The 20,047-nt window shown below is 42.9% G+C and overlaps 1 protein-coding gene across 1 annotated transcript in view; it reads left to right on the top strand.

Annotated features, from left to right (window-relative positions):
* Window positions 1-10,293, top strand: part of Sorcs1 (sortilin-related VPS10 domain containing receptor 1) — a gene marked incomplete at its 5' end in the record, with an annotated part of 503,138 nt that extends 492,845 nt beyond the window's left edge. Inside the window, 3 exon segments of the mRNA XM_013504127.1 lie at window positions 4,852-4,957; window positions 5,076-5,236; window positions 6,989-10,293. Coding sequence (XP_013359581.1) covers window positions 4,852-4,957; window positions 5,076-5,236; window positions 6,989-7,053 — 332 coding nt within the window.
* Window positions 10,294-20,047: the final 9,754 nt, after the last annotated feature.

Genomic DNA, 20,047 nt, shown 5'->3' on the forward strand with positions numbered 1-20,047 from the left:
TCTCCCTTCCGTAATGTCTGTTGTACACTTTGGTTTTATTTACTCTTTCGGGTTTCTACACTAGTGAAATAAATCAAGCTCACACTTGAGCTGAGCGTCGGTAGCTGACACAGACCGCCAGGCCGCAGAGCTGTCTCACTGTGATGGCCTTCCAGTGTTACTTCCTTTAGCCACGCCTTCCCAGCCCTCTCCCCGTCCCATGGCTGTGTGCCGATGCAGAGGAGTGACCTTTAGGACGCCTGTGACTGGGTTTGCTTTGAAGTAGAGGGAAGGCACATTGGCCCAGGGAGGTTGCTTTGCAAGTGGAAGTCCTTCTGACCGTCTTGCGCTCTCACGAAGCTGTTCTTGGTGCCCTAGCTCTATCACCTGCATCCCTCCACCCACCAAAAACAACAACACAGAACAAAATGAGTTCAGATCATGTGGATTTTTTTATTCAAGGCATGTAACTAAAACCTGCCTTGCTTCTGCTTTGGAGGCAGGAAAAGAAAAAAAAAAGGAAGGTAGAATGAACTTGCTTTTGCAACTTCTCGACGGCATTAACGTTTGCGTGAGGAGTATAGTTAGAGTTCAGAATTTCAGACTCATAGTGCAGGTTGAAGTTCGCCAAGAAGGTCCCTTCGATAGAATGAGAGTGGCCACAGACAGCAGGAAGGCGTCTGCACAGCCTGCGTGGGTGATGTTGCTGTCCCACTGACGTTAAACTTGGGCATAAACCAAGCACGGGGCAAAGCTGCAGCAAATGGGAAAGTGATGCTCAAGCAGAGGATTTCCTGGAGTGTGCCCAGGGCCCCGGTCTGCACAGAGTCTGTAGACCAATGGATTTGGAAGCACTGTGGTAAATTTCAATGAATTCTTTCCTGCAGGACTGTGCACCTTTCATACACTGATGTGTGTCATGAATCTCCAGCGGGGAAATGGCACGTGTAACATTTCTCTAAGTTACCTCACCATGGAGAGTGTTAATCACCTTTCAGGACTGTTTTCCCACAAGCTCTGCTTTCAGACATGTGCTCATAGTAACGTGACAGTGAAAAATGCCAGCCTGTGCTGTGCGCCAGACACTGACAGTGCTTTATGGAGTCCATCTCATTTTATTCTCACAACTAACTGCCCCTAAATGCTACTTTTATTTCCATGTTGCAATGAGGAAACTGAGTTTCAGCTTGAGTCATGTAGCTCACAAGTGACAGACCCAGGATCTGATTCCAGAAAGGAACCAGATCAATGAGTTAGCTCTACAGGGGTTTATTCTCATATACACACTACAACATTAATTTAGCACCTACTATATGTTAATCACTTTGCATAAGAAGATGTGTTTATTGCTCTAAGTACCCCCCTTATTATAATGACCCAAGTCCTCCTGAATAGAATGTAATAATTCAAAGCATTTCTAGGACACTCTCGGGATTTTACAAATGATGTGTGTCAGCATCAGGGCTTGGAAATGGCGAGTTATTTGGAGTATTGCTTGTGTCCGTCTTTTGTTCTGTGTATTTATAATGGCAAAAAACTGCTCAGCACTTTTTCCCCACAGGTCTTCTTTGTTGAGGCTGTAATTGGAGAGGGATGAATTTATGCTAATTCCACACAACAAGGCAAAGCCCATTTATCACCCAATTCCATTCCTCAGCACAACGTGCACAAACGCGCCTAAGTGTTAGGCCGAGTAAGACATGCAGCTGCTGCTGTGCGGAGGAGTGATAAACCCGTTTATATTCAGGCACAGCTCAGCAAGCAGAAGCACCCAGGGAACGCAGAGGGTGGTGTTGCCCAGTCTCTTCCTGCTGCTGTGTTCTGCCTCTTGCAGAGCTGGGCAGGGGGAAGGTGACATGACGCACATTTTCAAACTCCCGTGCAGAAGCATGTTTTTCCCAAAAGAGCGTGTTAATTATCCAGTGGTGTTGATGTAGCTTCTTTAAGAGTGATGATTTGAGTGTGAATGATTTAGGATTGAGAGATTACCATGTAGTGGAGAGAGATGGTAGAGGGAAGGGAAGAGAACGGAAAGAGAGAGACAGAGACAGAAACGGAGAGCGAGTCTGCTTTTGTGTTCCTGAGAGCCCGGCCAAGGTGATTTTCTTTTAATTTTCCAGAATTTCAGGTGCTTCTGCCTAGTGAGCCCTGCCTTGCTCTTGGCTGCACCAGAGCGTCATTCTGGTTATACTACCGAGCGTTCAGCCGGTGGTGAGGAGTTTAACGGTAGCCCTTTCTTCCACCAGCCGAACTGTTTCTGGCCCTCTCTGGGCTTCCACTTGTTCTCTGCTAGGTTAAGGGGTCGCATTAGCAAACAGCCTTTAAAATATCTCCTTATTCTTCAGCGTGAGGGCAGTGTTGTGGTAATGGAGAAGAAGACAGACAAACAGCAATGTCATCCCTTAGAATTGCAGATGATAAAATTATATTTGATCTGAAATTTGCTTCTAACAATCCAGTGGATAGAGTTGTGCGGATGAGAGGGGACAGAGAAAGAGCAAGTCTGGCTGTCAGTGAGGCTGACACGAGGCACACAAGGCTTCATTTAACTTCTGTACTCCCTCTTTCCCTTTCCTCCTTCCATCTATAAATATATGTAGGTATGCAGATATACGCATGTGTATGATTTTATATGTATATATATACATACATGATCTAAATTTAGAGTTTGTGGTAGGAGTACATCTGTGTTTTAAAATATTTTAATGTGTGCCTCCTGTTAATATTTTAAATTTCTGATTATCTTCCACTGGTTGAGTATATAGAGAATGTGGCTGTATGTGTGTGTGTGCTCATGCATGTGTGCTCAAGTATTTGTGCTCCAGTTTACTAGTTCCATGGCCTTTGGCATGACATTAACCAGCAAGAAATCCACTGCTTTTACCTGTATAGCAGGGTGCATAGTCCCTGCTTTCTGTGGGTGGAGAGATCAATTGAGATCATGTCTAGGAAAGTGGAAGGTGTCTTGTTCCCTTTTGTTTTTCTTGTTGTTGTTTTTTTTCCTGTACTGGGAATCGAACTCACAACCTTGTGCTTGCCAGGCAGGCGCTGTGCCGCTGAGCTACAACCCCAGCCCCTGTCCTGTTCCCTTGACACTATCTTACCAGTTGCAGTGTGAGAGCTGAAGACTTTCTGACTCTGTTGTTGCCACTGAGACACATTTGCCTTGAGCGTTTCACCTGCAGCAGGGCCACAATGTCTCCTCGCAGACACATGCTCCCTCTCCAAAGGTGGATGCCGCTTGCCTCTCAGGGGAAAGAGAATAACAGGGGTTTCCTTATACTCAATGTTCCCCAAAAGCTAACTCTGCTAAACAGACGAAGCCTATTTTCTGAGAAAGAAGGCTGCATTTCTTTTTTACAACAAAATATTGTGATTATCTGAAATACCGTTTGCACGGGGACCACTGAGAGGCTGGGATGTAACTCTGCACATACCAGACAGAGCAGAGGCAGCTCCCGGTCTTGTCTGAGACCATCAAGATTACAGTCGCTTGTTCTGGAACCTTTTTACCTGAATGACCAGAATGCTGCCCTCTCTGCTCTCAACAGAGACAAGCCACAGAAAATAGGTCTTAAAGGTCACCTGCATTTTTGGGTATCAGCCTTTGCTTAAATTGACAGAAGGTAAAGGTCAGCATTCTGGCTTTCACAGAGTACACTGGATTGTTTTGCTTCGGCTTGAGCTATGCCATATTTGCAAAATGTCAGTTTTTGAGAGGGTAGAAATTAATTGCAAATGAAGTCATAACGTGTTCAGCAGGTTTGAACCTGAAATGGAAGAAGATTTGCAGATGGAAAGAGATGTTTTTCCAGTGCGCCCTAGAAAAGGAAACTCAGGGAGATTTATGCCTGCAGAATCTTGTTTTGTCTGAGAGAAGTCAGCATGCGGGAGAGACTAGAACTCCACGGTGTGAGCTGAGAGGACTGGGGATTTGTGCAGAGACCTGTGTGGCACACGTCGGCTGCTGCCCCTGAGGGATGGCCCTTGCCTAGCGTTTACTTAGCCATGAGTTTTCTGTGTGCAAAGACGTGAGCACGCTTCAGCACTTTCTAGTTCATCTCACAGTGGATGGGTCTTTGCGGGGTTGGGTAATTCATAAAAATATTACGATTGGTGACTTGTCGTCTGATTTCTTAGTGGGAAAAAGGCCACAGGAGTGTGTAGTAATTATTAATATTACACTATGATAAGTAAATGGTCCCTTTGATGGTTGGACTTGATGTGCAACTTTGCAGTCGTACAAAGACACACACATAGAGCCCTTCGGATTTCCACCTCAGTGCCGCATTTAGTCAGTCCCATGAGGTATTTCCGCTAGTGTTTGGAACACGTTCGTAATGGTTCAGGCTACTCTGTGATGCTTGATAGGCCAAGTGTATTCAGGGCTTTTTTGTCTTACAGTACTTTCAGCTTTCAAGGAGTTTATCAGGATGTAAGCCCAGCCCACCCCAAGGAATATGCGTATTCATACTACTACTACTAATAGCTTAAGTAGAAGACCTAAAAGCTATTACTGACAGGTGGCTTAGAAGTTAGACACATTAGCTCACTCACAATCATCCAGTGAGGGGTGTATTCTTATTCTCCTCTAACCACACAAGGCACGTTAAGGTGGGGCAACTTAGCCCTGGTCGCACAGGAAGCAAGTGGACGAGCAGGTCTGGAAGCGATAACCCTGAGCCCAGAGTCCGTGCTTTCTCTTGTCCCACTGTCATGGTTGGACCAGCCAGCTGCAGCATTTGGAGGCGGGGACAGACACACACTTGCTCACGTCAGCTGGGCCGTCTGTGCTTGTGTGTGCATCCTACCTGGTGTTTTGCAACCTACCCCGAGTCCTTGCTTCTAATGGAGCCTTGTTTCCTCCCGTAGCCCCGCTGGTGGATCTCACACCAACCCACAGTGGGTCCGCCATGCTGATGCTGCTCTCGGTGGTGTTTGTGGGACTGGCTGTGTTCGTCATCTACAAGTTCAAAAGGTGCGTGTCCCTCCGTTCTTGTCCAGGGGTCTTCCTACTTCTCCCTTTTCTGACAGGTTCAGAAGCACACATCAGCTTTTCCCACCCAGAGCAGTGACGGTTTCTGTTAATATTTTAGGAAGATCCCGGGAATTAATGTTTATGCCCAGATGCAGAATGAGAAAGAACAAGAGATGATCAGTCCAGGCAGTCACACTGAAACCAGGGCCAGTGTCCCTCACACTGAACTAAGGAGGCCTGGCCAGCTTGTAGATGAGAAGGTGGAGTCACAGCTCATAGGTAAATGATTCCCAGTAGCCTTTAGCTGTCCAGCCTGCGTAGTCAATGGCTGACTCCCCCTAACCTCTTTCTGGCTTGATGTAACTATTTTTTTCTGCTCTAACACCTCTGGAGAAACAGCTAAGATGCGTCTTTCTTGTGCCTATCTAGTTTTTTTTACCTTTCATTAATTTATTCCTCTTTTTGCAAAAACCTTCTCTGAAACACTGACTTCAAATGTTAATGACAAGTAACCTAGAACTTGCTTTACCACTGTATTAGACAGAGAGCTCTCAGGGGCTGGGGCTGGTGGGCTGGTGGCTGGGCAGGATTTGAGCTACAATGTCACAGTGGGTGTACTGACCAGAACAAGATGTGGAAGTCTCAGCTTGAGACAGACCTAAAGAGGGTGAAGTGCTCCAGGATTATTGCAGGGAAGGGATATAATGAAAGAGGCAAACCAGACCACCTGGGCATTTTTATTTTTAATCTAGCCATTTTCTAGCCATTAACTGTCCCCCAGGAGACATGGAACCTGAGAACTTCAGGACAAGAGGCATGAAGTTTGCAGAAGAGTCAAGTGTAGGGCTCCTGAGAAAGACTGATCACAGGGTTGGACTATGATAGAGTGATAGACAGACGCTGTCCTCTTTTCTGGCTGCCTTTTACCCGAAGACCCCAAACGGACTTTGTCATGTTTAATCTTCTTCCCCATGGAGTACACTTGGGAATCCCACAGCTAGGTGTAGACTTTGAAGTTTGGTGCCTCAGTCCTATTTATTGCAGAGGAAGTTGTCCAGGAATTTAGACAAACTCATGGAACCACCATGGCTGGTCCGTGTCTCTCTTTGGTTCCTCCTGTCTGTTGGCTGCAGGAGTTGAAGCTGGGAATATTTCCATCTAGACCCTGCACTGGTGACTGTGCTGGATAAATTATTATATGACTGTTCACACATCACTCCAAAGTCATAATGCCAAACTGCCTAGAGTACCCTTACACAAGCTTTCTAATCTGTTAGCTGGGAAAAGATGAGTGTATAATTAGGAACAGAACCCTGTCTTCAGATCGAGAAGGGGGAGATCTGTGGCTGTAGTAAGGGGAAGCGTAAATGCAGTAACTGGCTTACATCATAGACAACGGGGACAACTGCAGCCACATCTGGTGTCCAATTTTGACAGTGCATTTTCTTTTATCGGGGGAGACAAGGTGATAAATATATAATAGCTTTGGGTTAAAAAGGAAAAAAGGTTTTTCTGTCTTCACGTCCAGAGAAGCATTCACCCTGTCCATTCACTTCTAAAGTGTGAAAAATGCTGCATTTGGGGGGTCATTTGATTTTCAGTCCCATTTCCACGGGGTATGAAGCCTAGCAGCTGTTTATTTATTAAAGTAGCAATTCCTCCTTCGCCAGGAACATTACCGAAGTCCATTACCGTCTCTGACACTTTTCCATTTCCAGTGTCATTAAATGAGTAAGTGTTACACGTTTTCTCTTAGGAGAGTAGCTTTACCCTCCCCTCCCTCCCCTTCTACTCAACCTGGTGACTCATCTCTCCGATTGCAAAGAGCAAGACAAGCCACTCCACCTTCAACGCCAAAGCGGGGATCTGCTGGGGCACAATTTGCAATTTAAGGAAAACCCCCAAAGGCTGCAGGCGACCTGCTGATCAGGAAAGAATTTCGCAATTCTCAAGTACATCATCCTTCATGACCACTAACTTCATGTTTTTTTTTTTTTCTTTCCTTTGTTGTTCTGTTTCCTATTTTGCCAGGAAGTATTTCCATAGTTGCTGAGAATCAAAGCACAAAAGAAATCCCTACCTATGTAAATGTTTGAATGGAGGACGCCAGTAAAACAAACAAAACAAACAAACAATAAAAAAAAAAAAAAAAAACCAAAATCCAAACAAACAAACACTCACTGCATCGGGACGTTTTAATTCTTCCGACACAGACAACAAGGGTTTTTAGCTTTAAGCCTGTGCATGTGGACACTAACTTAAGAACATGTTCAGAGGGGTAGTGTACAGGTGCTCTATTTTAATGGAAAACACTCCCCTCTCCTTCTCTTCTCTTTTTTCTGATCGGTCGTGTTTGTAGAAAATTCATAACATATATAGGCCAAGGAAATCTGCATGCATTTTTGGAAATATTCTTGGCTCTAGATTTAACAGCTCTTTCAGCACTGCAGGCTGATGGGTGGACTAGCCATCTCAGGCCTTTTCATAAGACATGCACAGGAGTTTGAAACCCTGAGCTGTTTCTCTGTCCCGCCCTCCTCAGTGTCAGTTTCCCTTCTCAGTTAGCGTCGGCAGCCCTGTTGGTCAGCAGTGGCCGCGGGCTGCCCTCTCTCTCCATTCTCTCTGGCCACAGGGACAAAGATGCAAGTTGAAGATCCATGCATGCAGGTGCAGCAGGGAGGGAAGGGAAGCAGGGAAACAGCATGCCGGAAACGGACCGCTGTTTCCTGTTCAGCTTTTCTCCTCGCAGCTTTCTTTATTTTCATCCCAAATGATGTAGAAAATGGCATTTTCCTGGTAGGTCACGGTTGCTTTGCTTTCCCATTGGTTTGCCTCTCGCGAGTGGCCGGGGTGCTTGCTGCAGCAGCACGTCTGCTAAAATTGGAACCATGTTGATGTCTTTGAATCTTTTCCCTCCCACCCCCAAGTTATCCTTCAGGTGTTCCCACTTTTTCTTCCCAGACACGTTGCTAGATTTTGAACATTAATGCTCACATTTCCTAAGTACTGGCCTAGCTTCTGCCGACCCTGATCCCACAAGTCTTCACCTCTGTCAGTTCTGTACACGGCCAAGCATGCCAGACTCCCTGCACACCGACCAAACTGCACCCTGCCCTGCAGGGACCATTCCATGTACCCTTCTTCTCCTCCTCCAGAGCCGCCTTTGCCAAATATCCCTGCCTTTCCCCACCTGGAAACATGCAATGTGCGTGAAAGAGTTGATACATGCAAAGCAACCCAAACTGGGCTCTGTACTTTGGAAAAGAAAGCATACGGATACTGGCAGTGTTGTCACACATTAACAGAAACTTTGCGCGGTCAGGCCATGGGAGACTTGTGAGATGTGTTTTGAATGTATAACAATATGCAGGAGGGTTTCTTCTGTGATAGTTGCTGTTGGCCAATATTCCTCTCTTATAGTAGAATAAAAATATTTGTGAAATAAAACTGATTTTAACAGGAGAAGCAGGTGAACAGAGTTAATGTTGGAGTGTCCAAAAATCTGAGAAAATAGGTCTTATCGTACATTAGGATGAGATTTTGATTATTTAGAGTGATCCCAGTGATTTCACTTGTGCTCTCTGATCTCCGAGTGCCGTGGTGTCAGTAAAGGGAAAGAAAGTCAGTGTGAATTGGAGGAATTAGCTGACTACAGTAAAGTGAAAGAAATGCTCACAATCCTCAAAGTATGAAGCAGCCCCAGTTTTCCAAGGACAATCATGAAAAAGGCCCAGAGAAAGAAGGAAATAAAAACCTGTCTGCTACTGAAGCCCCTTCAGCGCCATGCCTAGACAAAGCCCACTCTAAGGGCAGAAGAGAGTAGATCTATTATACCAGTTAGAAAAACCTGCCTTCTTGGCTGTGTTTCCAAGGACACAACAGGGTGGAAAAGAGGCGCTAGTGATGATGAGGACTTCCAAATGATCCCGATGATCCAGACCTTTGTGTAGCTCAGGCAGGAGAAGTGTAGAAAAGCTACTGTCAGGAGTTAGTCAAGCAGAGTGTTTTATGGTGGAGGATGTCCCACCTCCGTCAGGGCAGTGGACTCTGCTTGGTGCGACGACCTCTTTGTAGAACATCATTGATCCCCAGCCTGCCAGGCTTCCTATCTTGTAGAGAACATCCTCACCGATGCTCTTTAATCGGAGCCTCCCGAATTTAATCTGGAAGACAACATGTTTAGAAATCAAAACAGATTTACAAAAGAGCACAGGGAGTCCTCTGAGTTGCAGTTCAATTCATTTTAATTGGAAAATTATGAAAAGGGGAATAACATTCTGAATCTAGCACAGTGCCTTGCCTGGACTAGTATTATGAAAATAGCTTATTAATGACCTAAATGATTGAAAAGATGTAAGGAAGAAGGGCTGTATGTCCTAATGTAAAGTAGAGGCAGACATGAGATGCCTGGTGTTTTGGAAAGCGACCAAAGGTGACCAGATATAGATTCGGCATCTCCAGTGTCCTCATGTGCCTGTCCTCAAAGTTCCCTCGCATTGTAGGTGACAGGTGAGGCAAGGTACTTACTGTGGAGAAGGAACCCCATAGTTCCTGTACCCTTAACGAGGTTCTCAGAGTGTGGTACCAGGCCAGCAGTATCAGCATCACCTGCAAATACTGGGTCTGTATCCAGACCTACTAAGTCACTATTGCTAGGTAACACTGGACCCAGTAATCTACTTCAACAAATCCTCCAGGTGATTGGTGTGTGCTGAAGGTGAGAACCACCACGCTATGCCATTCCAACTCACTCCCAAAGAGAAAGAAATGAGCACCTACAAACGGGAGGGACCCAAGTGCCTACCTACTCACTAACAGCAGGTGCAAACCCAACGAAGAGCTTGGTGGGCTTAGGGCCAGAGGAAGATGCTGAGGGACGGATGTAGAAGGTATATTCAGGGCAGGCTAAAAATCTGATACTGCAACATTTTCTAAAGCGCCGGAAGGCAAACTGTGCATGCTGTACCTGAACTACCCAACCAACGTTTCCTCCTTTGCCTTACTCCTAATTGGATTCCCTGTCCAAAATGCAGAGGTTTGCTTTGCTTTTTTTTTTCAGAAGTTCCAAACAGCAACTTTGAGAGCAGTGGGGTGCTTGGCATCCGTTCTGTGTTTTCCAGGATTCCAACTGAGCATTGAAATCCTCATTTGCCAACTTATTTTTATAGGAAGCCAATTTAAAAACAATGAAAGTTTTCTTATAGTATTGGAACTAATTCTAATTTTAAAATGACTTTTTTGATGTATTTTTTGTTAAATACTATGTAGTGTAATGTATAATTGCTCTTGTTTATTGCTTTTACAATCATATTTATTAAACAGATAATGTCTCTAAAGTCTTTGCCTCAGGGGTTTTTATTTAATCCCAAAACTTTGTGTTCACTGTAGATATAAAAGTAGTGCATTTTTAGGTTTTCATAAAGGCTAATTGCATGAGAATATGGTTAACACTACTGGCTTGAAGGCTTTTTTTTTTTTTTTTTTTTTTTTACTAACAAAGTAGAATATATTCTATGACCTGAATTTTATCTGCATTTCTGTTGACTATATGGCACATGTCACTTTATTAAATTACACCCTGCCATTTAAAACTCAAAGTGGCTACTTTTGCATGTGTAACATGCTCTTTGTTATTAGTTTAAAATTATAAGTTATCAATAGGGAACAAGCCGTTTGATATTTCTTCACAACATTGTAGTTACTGAAGGGCCAAAGCTGCATGCTATGAATTGAAATCTGGGAGTGCTAAAGCCTCAGATGGTAGAATAGGAAGAAAGTACTTGGAGCAGAGACCAGGAATGGGAGTTCTCCTTCTGGCTGTGCCAGCTGAGACCTGACAAATCTCTTTACCATATAAAAGCTTCAGTATCTTCATGCATATTATTTGGAATAAGAAGACCTCTTTGAGCTCCGGTTTTCTGAGTGGGTGGATCATTCTTAGCAGCCCCAAATACTCAATTTAAAAGTGAGTGGAAAATAAATAAGTGGACTGGGTCCCAGTGTATTCAGCCATGTGGCTTGACTACTTAAGTAGCATTTCTCAGGGCACAGTGTGAGCACATTTGGGTGAAATATTGGTGCAGGCACAAAACCTTAGCTTTCCTGAAGGTCTAACAGGGTCAGAACATTGATGACTCTTGAGTTCAGCCCACATCAGTTCAACAGTCTCCTGCAGTGCAAAGATGCTCAGTGCAAAGGTACTCCTTTCTCTGGGGCTTTTTCCACACACAGAGAGCAACACATACGTGGAACTTAACATCGTCATAATGATGTGTGGCACTTTATTCCCTTCTTACTTGGTGCTATGATAATTCATGGAAGGGTGTTTTAATTCACTTTATTTTTATTCTTTTAGCATCTAGCACTAGGCATCGCCATTAGGGGGCAATAGATAAATGTTGGATGAAACTCAACCCTTGATTTTCCATTTAACATTGTAAGCCAGTCTATTTTATTCAGCAGTGATCTCTGAGGGGGCTTTACGGGTCAAGCCTAACCCAGCTAGCACCTCTAATTACATGTCCAATTGCTGTTTGTCAAGAATCAACACCTTCCAGCCCTTCTCGTCCATTACCAGTAAAGCTGCTATATTCAGGGAACTATTCTTAGGTACTCATTTAAGTTAAATAATTGCAGTTTAGAAAAAAGAAAGGGAAAAATATTGGCTAGAAAGTGGAACAACAACCAGAGGGCTATGTTTAGCTTCTGAATCATTCTATAATTTGCTCATCAGTTCCTAAGGAATAGGATTTGGAAAGTGCACGTTTGGTTGATTCTGTCATGGAGGGGCATTTCCGAAGTAATTCCAGATGGACACACGCAAGGCAATAGTACTATAAAATTTCAGTGTTGAATACGTGAAAAAGAACCCATGGTTTGAAAAATGCAGGTATTTATTGACCTAATGTAACAGACACTGCAGTGCTACTAACAGAGCTGCCAAGATGTCAAATAAAACATCTGCCGGGGCTGGGGATTTAGCTCAGCGGCAAAAGCGCCTGCCTGGCAAGCGCAAGGTCGTGAGTTCGGTTCCCGGTACCGGAGAAAAACCAAAAAAAAAAAAAAAATAAAACATCTGCCTTCGTGAAGCATATATTCTAATAGGAACAATGGAAAATGATGGAATTTGATGTGTACTAGTCTGTCATTCTTACAAGGTAATTACAAGACACTGAAAGTAAGAATAAAACTCGATGAGCAGCAGAGTGAGTGGGGGTGGGAAGGGGCAAGGGAGGATTTGGTCTTGGAGGCAAAAAGTTTGAGATGAGAAGCAAACTTTTCTTGGATCTGCGAACTGAAGAGGAGCCAGTCTTTGAGAGACACACGCATGGTCCCAGTGAGTTTGAAGTCAGCCTTGGAAAACAAGCAATTTTGAGTCCAAACAACTGTAAGTGCTTCTGAGTTGCCCATATTTTCCCCCGGAGAATCTCATATACGGTCAGTTGTCCTAGTACCGTATAACGTGTGTGTCCTGAAAAACCACCTCCCTGTGCAAAATAGAACAATAAACACACAAAGCTTAGGAAGCAAAGTGGGGGAGGCAAAATGCACAACACCTTCCTATGTCTAAGCATAATGGGAATCTGTATGTACCGAGAAAAAGATACAAGCGTACTTACAATGGTAGCGCAGTTTACACCCATGAAATGATTAAGAAACAGGAATAAAACACTCGGAAAAGACCTGCACTTCCCTTGTGAAAGTGTGGGCTGGAATGAGGACAGCTTGTGAGTTCCTGTCAGATGGGAAAAGAGTCACCTGAACTCAGAAGCAAACCTGTAACACCACACGTGGGCAGCGTGCCGCTCAAATACAAGGTCAATGAGGGCAGCCGCAAACGTCTGCAGAGTGTGTGTGTATATGTGTGTGTGTGTGTGTATTATATATACTTTTACACAGCTAGTTTCAGCCGCGTGCAGTTTTCTGAGTCCACCGCCTATTTCTCAATGACAAAATTGTGCATAATAAGCAAGCACATTTGAATTATCCTCAAATAATTTCCTAATCTATCAATCATACTAAAACAAATTTATATTTTCAAAAACGTGTCCTGGAGTAGAACAGACTGATGCAAGTGGTAGATTAGCGGTAACTTGTGTGTCCTGGAGGACAAAAAGCAGTCCTGCTTGACAGAGAGAGGAGAAGGTAAGAAGTGAACACAGTCATCACTGCATTCATCACATCTCAGCTGAGGCACCAGCTCCCATGCCTTTCCACAGGGCTTGGAGCTGCAGAATCTCAACGTACTCCACAGCTCCCACTCCACCACACAACCCAAGAAACTCATATTTGGAAAGGGGACACCTAGTCCCAAGAAGGGTAAACTGTGGTCAGAACTCCTCCTTAAAGACAATTGTGTGATCAGGACATGAGATACGTGATAGAAAATAAACTAAGAAGGCTTTGAAATGTTTAACAATAAGTTTCAGTTAATAACAGTAAAACACTGTTGAGCTATCTCAAAACATGCCTCAAATTGTGCATATGTATTAATAGCTTACAGAAGTATAAACTAGTTAATAAGAGATTGGTATTTATTTAAGCATAATAAAGCAGAAAGCTTACATTAAAATTCTTTGCAAAGAATATTTCATGACTGTAAAATTCTCATGTGATGTTAAGAGCAAAATGTAAAACTTTGCACAGTATGGTAATGATTTATCCAAAAAACATAGGGCTGGGAATGTAGTTCAGTGGTAGAGCACAGACCTAGCACATATGAAGCATAGGGTTTGATTCAAATACCAAAAATGAATTGTGTATTCAGAAAAAATTCTACGTTAAATAAAACTTATAAGAAATACATTGTGAACTAAATCCAAGATAATTATATTCATTAAATTTATTGCACAATTATTCATAAACAGTACGTGAAATTTCATAGAATAATCCATAGTTATTGACAATGTATACTTAAATTCCTTTGATAAATCAAAATTGCTTACTTAGATAAACAATTTTCTCCTTTCTCAAATTGAATTTATATCGTGAGGAGAATATAATTTTGCTATTATGATACCTGCAATTTAATTCATGAACTACCAAATATTAAAATCTTTAAAGTGTAACTTTGCTATCAATGTAACATATATATAGATAGAGAGCCCACCAAAAATATGTATATTGCTACTTTAGGAAAAGAAAATTGTATGATGTTTCTGCAACAGATGGTATTATTCTTGTATGTGGGATCTTAGAGGATGTCATATATCACAGAAAACCCGCCACACTGCCACCCCTTAGAGAAGAACCTGAAAATGTACATGCAGCAGTGACCAAGTCTAGATCTCAGTGACCAAGGTTACCCAAGCAGCCGTTTGCCCTACTCATAAATATTCGGAGCTCATGGCCACCACTTTGAGCACCTCTTGTCATTGTAGAGGCCAGAGGTAATTTGTATTCATCTCATGTCTCAATAAGTTTAATATTAAAATATTTATACAAGTTTTTCTTCTTGAAGTGTCCATACATTTTGCAGCTTTGGAGAACTCTGTCTCTCATATATACATATATATCCATATCCATATATACATAATAAAACCTTACAGAATATAAAAAGGTAAATGTATGTACATTCACATTTACACATTATTCAGATACACACATGGAAATGAATTCTCAGAAATGATTAAAGGAGTTATAGAAGTTACAGCCCAGTTTTGCTGTTAATGGAGATCTAGATTTACCCAGACTGTGTATGTTGACTCTCCTGACCCAGTGCTATCAAAAACTTCTGTTATTCTTCAGCAAGTGCAGTCAGCTCCAGACTGAGGTGAGGAAGGAGGCCAGAAAGTCCTTGAGAAATGACTCAAGGTCTCAAGAGACAAAATGCCAAAGCTGCTGGAGAGCACTCTCCGCTTTCATTTGTGTGGCCAGCTTGCTCACTGTCCAGCCAGCAGCTAATTGACTTTACTCAGCACCTTTCCTCACCAAAGGACGCCAACCTCGCTTACCGCACACTTACATACACATACCCACTTACACATGGCTGGGGCTGGATTAGCTGAGGGTCTGCTGCACAAGTTGGGGCAGGAAGTTCTCATTGGCCAAGGCTGGGACACAGGCATTGTTGGCTGTGAAGAAAAAAGTAAACTACATTCAAAGTGCCCAGTCCAGGTCCAAACCCAGGTGTGAGCGTGTGTGTGACCACTGAATTCAGACAGCAAAAGGCTGTGAAGGTTCTAATTCCCATGCGAGAGTGAAGTGTTAAATGGAAAACAAAAACAAAACAACAGAAAATTATTCATATTCAATAATTCATAAATCAGACAACAGTGTAAAATAAGGAATTTGTGATGGAGATACATGAATGATAATAGAAATTGTAGAGAAACTACAGTTTGACATCATGCATTATTATATATTCATTGTCTTTAATCCACATAGGTTTCCTAAGTAGGGACATTTTATATCTGGTAAAAGTGAAGCACCGAGAACAGAAAAGACTCACTCATGAGCACAGTCACAGAGCTCAGAAGCCTCACTGGATTCATTCTCTATCAAAGCACAGTTGCATGCCAGATTAAAAAATAGAGAGCTGCTCAGTACAATGTGGACTGTTTTCCAAATGCTTCACAATGCTGTATTTCAGAAGGCTCAAAAGCAAAGCAGACACAGTTGTCCTCAGCAGCATGCCTGGCCAAGTTTCTGTCTGGAAGAATGCCCAGAAAAGATTCAATCCTTCCTTCTTGCTCTTCAGAGCCTCTCCTCTGTTTGAGATTTAATAGATGTATCTGGGGAGGGTAGACATGAGGACATGAGTCGATTAAATCTCTCTCTCTCTTCCACTCTCCCCTCTCCCCCTCCCCCTTTCCTTCCTTCCTCTCTTTCTCTCAATCTCTCTCTCTCCCTCTCTCTCTCTCTCTTTCTCCCCTAAACTACCAAGCATAGAAGGAAATAATTAACATGGGGTAAGATTTTCCCATAGAAATAATCTAGCAATTCTATCAAGAAAGAAAGGTAGGTAATATTTTTTGTTTGTTTTTAATGTGGCAGACAAATCAGAAAGCTATTTGGTCTGTCTGGTGCATCATTATTAATTTCTACACGTATTTACAAATGTGCTGAAAATACTATTCCTTCTGTTTGGCCTCTTTAGTTTATAGAATGATAGTTCAAAAGTTTTGGGACCACATTATGGGAGGATAGGAAGGGTTGGAAGGGATGTGTAAAGGGCAAAGAAACATAGGGAAAGAGAAGTGTTAAAAGTGGTGTTGCATTAGGTATTTTGCTGATTTTAAGGATTTAAGGGATAAGCTACCTACAACATGCAAATATTTTATGATGAGTATGTTTACTTAATGACATGAAAACATCAATCTGAATAGTTCATGTCACCCATCCAGATCTCACTAAAGTAGTAAGGTAAGAATTTCAGCTCAGAAGTTCGAATGGATATGCCAACTCCTCTTTTCCCTCTACACGCCCTCTCCTCCAGTTCTCTTGTAGATGAGCTACAAATTACAGATGTTTCAAAACAAGAAAACTGTATGGCATGCCATGCTCCATTCCAGTTGTGGAGAAAGTTTACACAAGAAAAAGAATTGTCATTCTTATGAAAGCACACACCAAATCCTGCGTCAGGCCTGGCTATTGCACTACACAAATAAAGATGAACCATTTTGACTTTACTTGGTGCAATGCATGGGGAGCTTGGCTATCTTAGATCTCCAGAGTAAGAAAGAATTGATATTTGGTATTAATTTTGGTAAACATGTGGATATAGAGGAAGAGTTTTCCAAATACCAACGGTAAGTATTCTATAAGCTGGCAGCTCATACAGCTTATGTAAGCTGTGTAGAGAAAGACATGGCTTGACCTATTAGCTTGAATCCAATAGTGTGATTCTCTAGTGCATGCACCAGGCAGTGAAAGGCAAGATCTTTCTTCCTCACTTTTACTCGTAGGTGGACAGTTTCTCCGAAGTGAAGCCCAGGATCTCTATCATATACAGAAACTTTTGACAAGCAACTTTTTAATTTGGCTTTGTTTTGCATTTGCTTCTGTTCAGCTGGTGAGAACCCAGTTGTCTGTTGCTATGACAATATACCCGAGACTAATGACTTAAAGGAGAGGAAGATGCATCATGGTGGAAGGATGTGACAGTGGAAATCTGCAAACAGAGCAAGGAAAAAGAGAGGCAGAGAGGAAAGGGCCAGGGACAAGAAAATGCCCATCTATGTCAAACCCTTCAGTGACCCACGGCCTCCAACCAGGCCCCCTTTCCTAAAAGCACGTTCAGCTACAGACTCATCACTGAATTAAGTCACTGGTGAGCTTAGCTCCTATGATCTGATGGCTTCTGGGGCACATTTTAGATCTAACCCATAACATTCTGCTTCATTCATAGTACCAGATCCATATGGTCAGGGTTCTTCAGAAGAACATAACTAGTAAAATACACATATGTGTTATTATAAAAGGGGTTGTATTAGATTGATTTGTAGGATTAGAAGTGGAATAGTCCATCAATACCTGTCTGCCTGGTGGAGGGTCGGAGGATCCCACAGCTGCTCGATATAAAAAGCTAAAAGCCTAAAAAAAAGAAGGCCCTAAGATACAGGGCAATCCAAGGCTGAGCGCCTGGAGGCTCTCTGGAGAGTCAAGTGGGTTCAAGTGAGCAGGCTGACAAAGCTGGAGCCTGATGCTCACTGCCAGTGGCAGCCGTGAGGGATGCCTGCTTAAGGAGGATGGAGCTTGTAAGTGCTCACGAGGTTCCTCCTCCTGATTCTGTTCCAGCTGCGCTGTAAACCTGTTGGATGGTGCTGCCCACTTTCAGGGCTGATCCACATGGTGATCCTCTCTGGAAAGACTCTCACAGACATATGCAGAGCGTTCTTTACTAATCTCCAAGGCATCTCTCAAGCCAGTCAAGTTGACAGTGTTAGTTGTCACCCACAGTGTCGCTGCATGTAGAAAAGAACTGAGATGAGTTGCAGAGTCATGAAGCAACCTGGGACTTAAGTGGGAAGGAATAGGGAAGCAGTACTGGCAAGGATGTGAGAAGCATTAGGGACCCAGCTGAATGAGCGTCCTTGAATTTGATGGAGTGTCAAAGCTTACATTGTGGTAGACCCAAACACAAAGGCAGAAGGAGTCACCTTGAGATTGGAGGCCACAGCACGATGACCCATGGGTATCCACGATAATCACTATTTGTCTATATTAATCAGCCTTCACAACCGTGGGACAAAATGTCTACCATTCACAAGTTAAAGGAAGAGAAGTCCATTTGGCTTATGGTTTCTGAACATTTAGTCCACAGTTGTCTATCTCCAAGAAGGACAGAGCAGGCCTAAAGGACACATGGGGGAAAATTGTTCACCTCAGAGGTGGGCAGAAGCAGGGAGAACTCGTGGGAGAGTCAGAGGGAGAGATACATCCTGCAACTGGGCCCCAGCTCACAGCACACTCCACCATGAACTCACCAGTCGATTAGCCCATTGATAAACAGCATACCCTCATAAACCCATTACTTTCTAAAAGTCTCACTTCTGAACCCCTGAGAACTGGGGGGACATTTTAAGTCTAACCTATAGTATTCTTTGTTATAAGACTTGATTTAGGGACCTGAGACAGAAAGGTAAGCAAGAACTGATTCTGCAAGATAGGGAGTGGTGGAAAAAATCAGGGCAGCTGGATTCAAGTGAGCCGTGTCAGGGCGTAAAAGAGATCTGGAGTCTTTCCAGAAAAGCCAAGTGGTGGAGAAAAGAATAGCTGGGATTCAGGAAATACCAACGGATCCAGAGCCAACCTCAAGTATGTGAAACTTCCATCTAAAAGCTTCTCTCAGGCTGAAGAAGTGAGCTGGGTACACCTAACACACTCTTCATCCTTGATTGAAGGGTGCTTCTTGGGCACTTAAGGACTCTAGTTTCCCCAAGCAGATCGGTTTTGTGGTATTTTTTGTTACACTCCTTCAGAAAATGACATTGAGGAAAAGCCACATAAATAAGAGTGACTGAAAATTATTATCAAAATCAAATAGATTTTGTCTGGATTTCCTTTCCCTCCACATTCTTCATACTTTTCCTTTCTTACCCCCACTGACTTGACTCCAAGCTATGTACAGATTTAGAAGACAAAAAATATAGCCAATGACCATGTAAACACTCACCTTGAACTCTTGGTAGGCAAAATTTGAGGAAACCAGCAGGTTCGTGTATAGTACGTCTATACAGATGTGATCGTTTTTGGTAGAGTGTGTGATAGGCAGTTTCTATAAAAAAGAGAAAAGCAATGCCAAGATTGTTTATTAAGCACATTACAGTGGCCGACTGTACATAATTCAGAGTAGGACTGCTGCGAACTCCTGGGAAGCAGTGGCACAAAGGAACAACCTGAGTGTACATTTTCAGAGCTCAGGGGATATTGCTATTAATACGCAAGCCTGCCTAAATTACTGTACTAGAATCATAGTCTTACAGATTTCTGGAACTGTAAAGTTGATTATAAATAATTCTTCAGGTATATCTGGAGCATTGATTGAGAACCATACATCACGGTCAATGACAAACTCAAACAATCACTGCATAGCAAATTAGTAGCCAAGCAAAAGCTCATGCACTCATATTAAATCCTCTTTCCTATGCCGCACTGTTAGTCCTGGTTCTTTCCCTCGTGATAACACCCTCCATCTCTACTTATGCAGACCACTGCCAAGCTCCTGGGAATAAATGGAAAAGGACTCATAAGCATGACAAAAATAATTACCCCAAAATGCAGACCCAAAGGTTTGGATGGCCCCTTAGATTGATCCATTCTTGACTTACTCTGTTTCCATGGGAAAGCTGAACAAAAATAGACCTTAATTCATTCACATGAATTAATTCATATAATGAAGGTGGACCCTTGCAGCAGGACCCAAGATGCCCCATTGTTAATCCTAAAACATTTGGTAGAACTCAAATTCTGCCTTTGCAACAGCAGCTACTGAACCATAAAGACAGAGCTAATTTTAGTTTCTTCAGTAAAATTATCGGTACTGACTCTTTATACAAGCACACTGCAGTAGTTTGAATTTGTCCCACAAAAGTCCATGGGTTGGGAACTCAATCCTGATGTCCATATGTTCATGATATCTGGAGGTAG

This window comes from Chinchilla lanigera, unplaced genomic scaffold, assembly GCF_000276665.1.
Source record: "Chinchilla lanigera isolate Chin_1 unplaced genomic scaffold, ChiLan1.0 scaffold00084, whole genome shotgun sequence".
NCBI classification, from domain to species: Eukaryota; Metazoa; Chordata; class Mammalia; order Rodentia; family Chinchillidae; genus Chinchilla; species Chinchilla lanigera.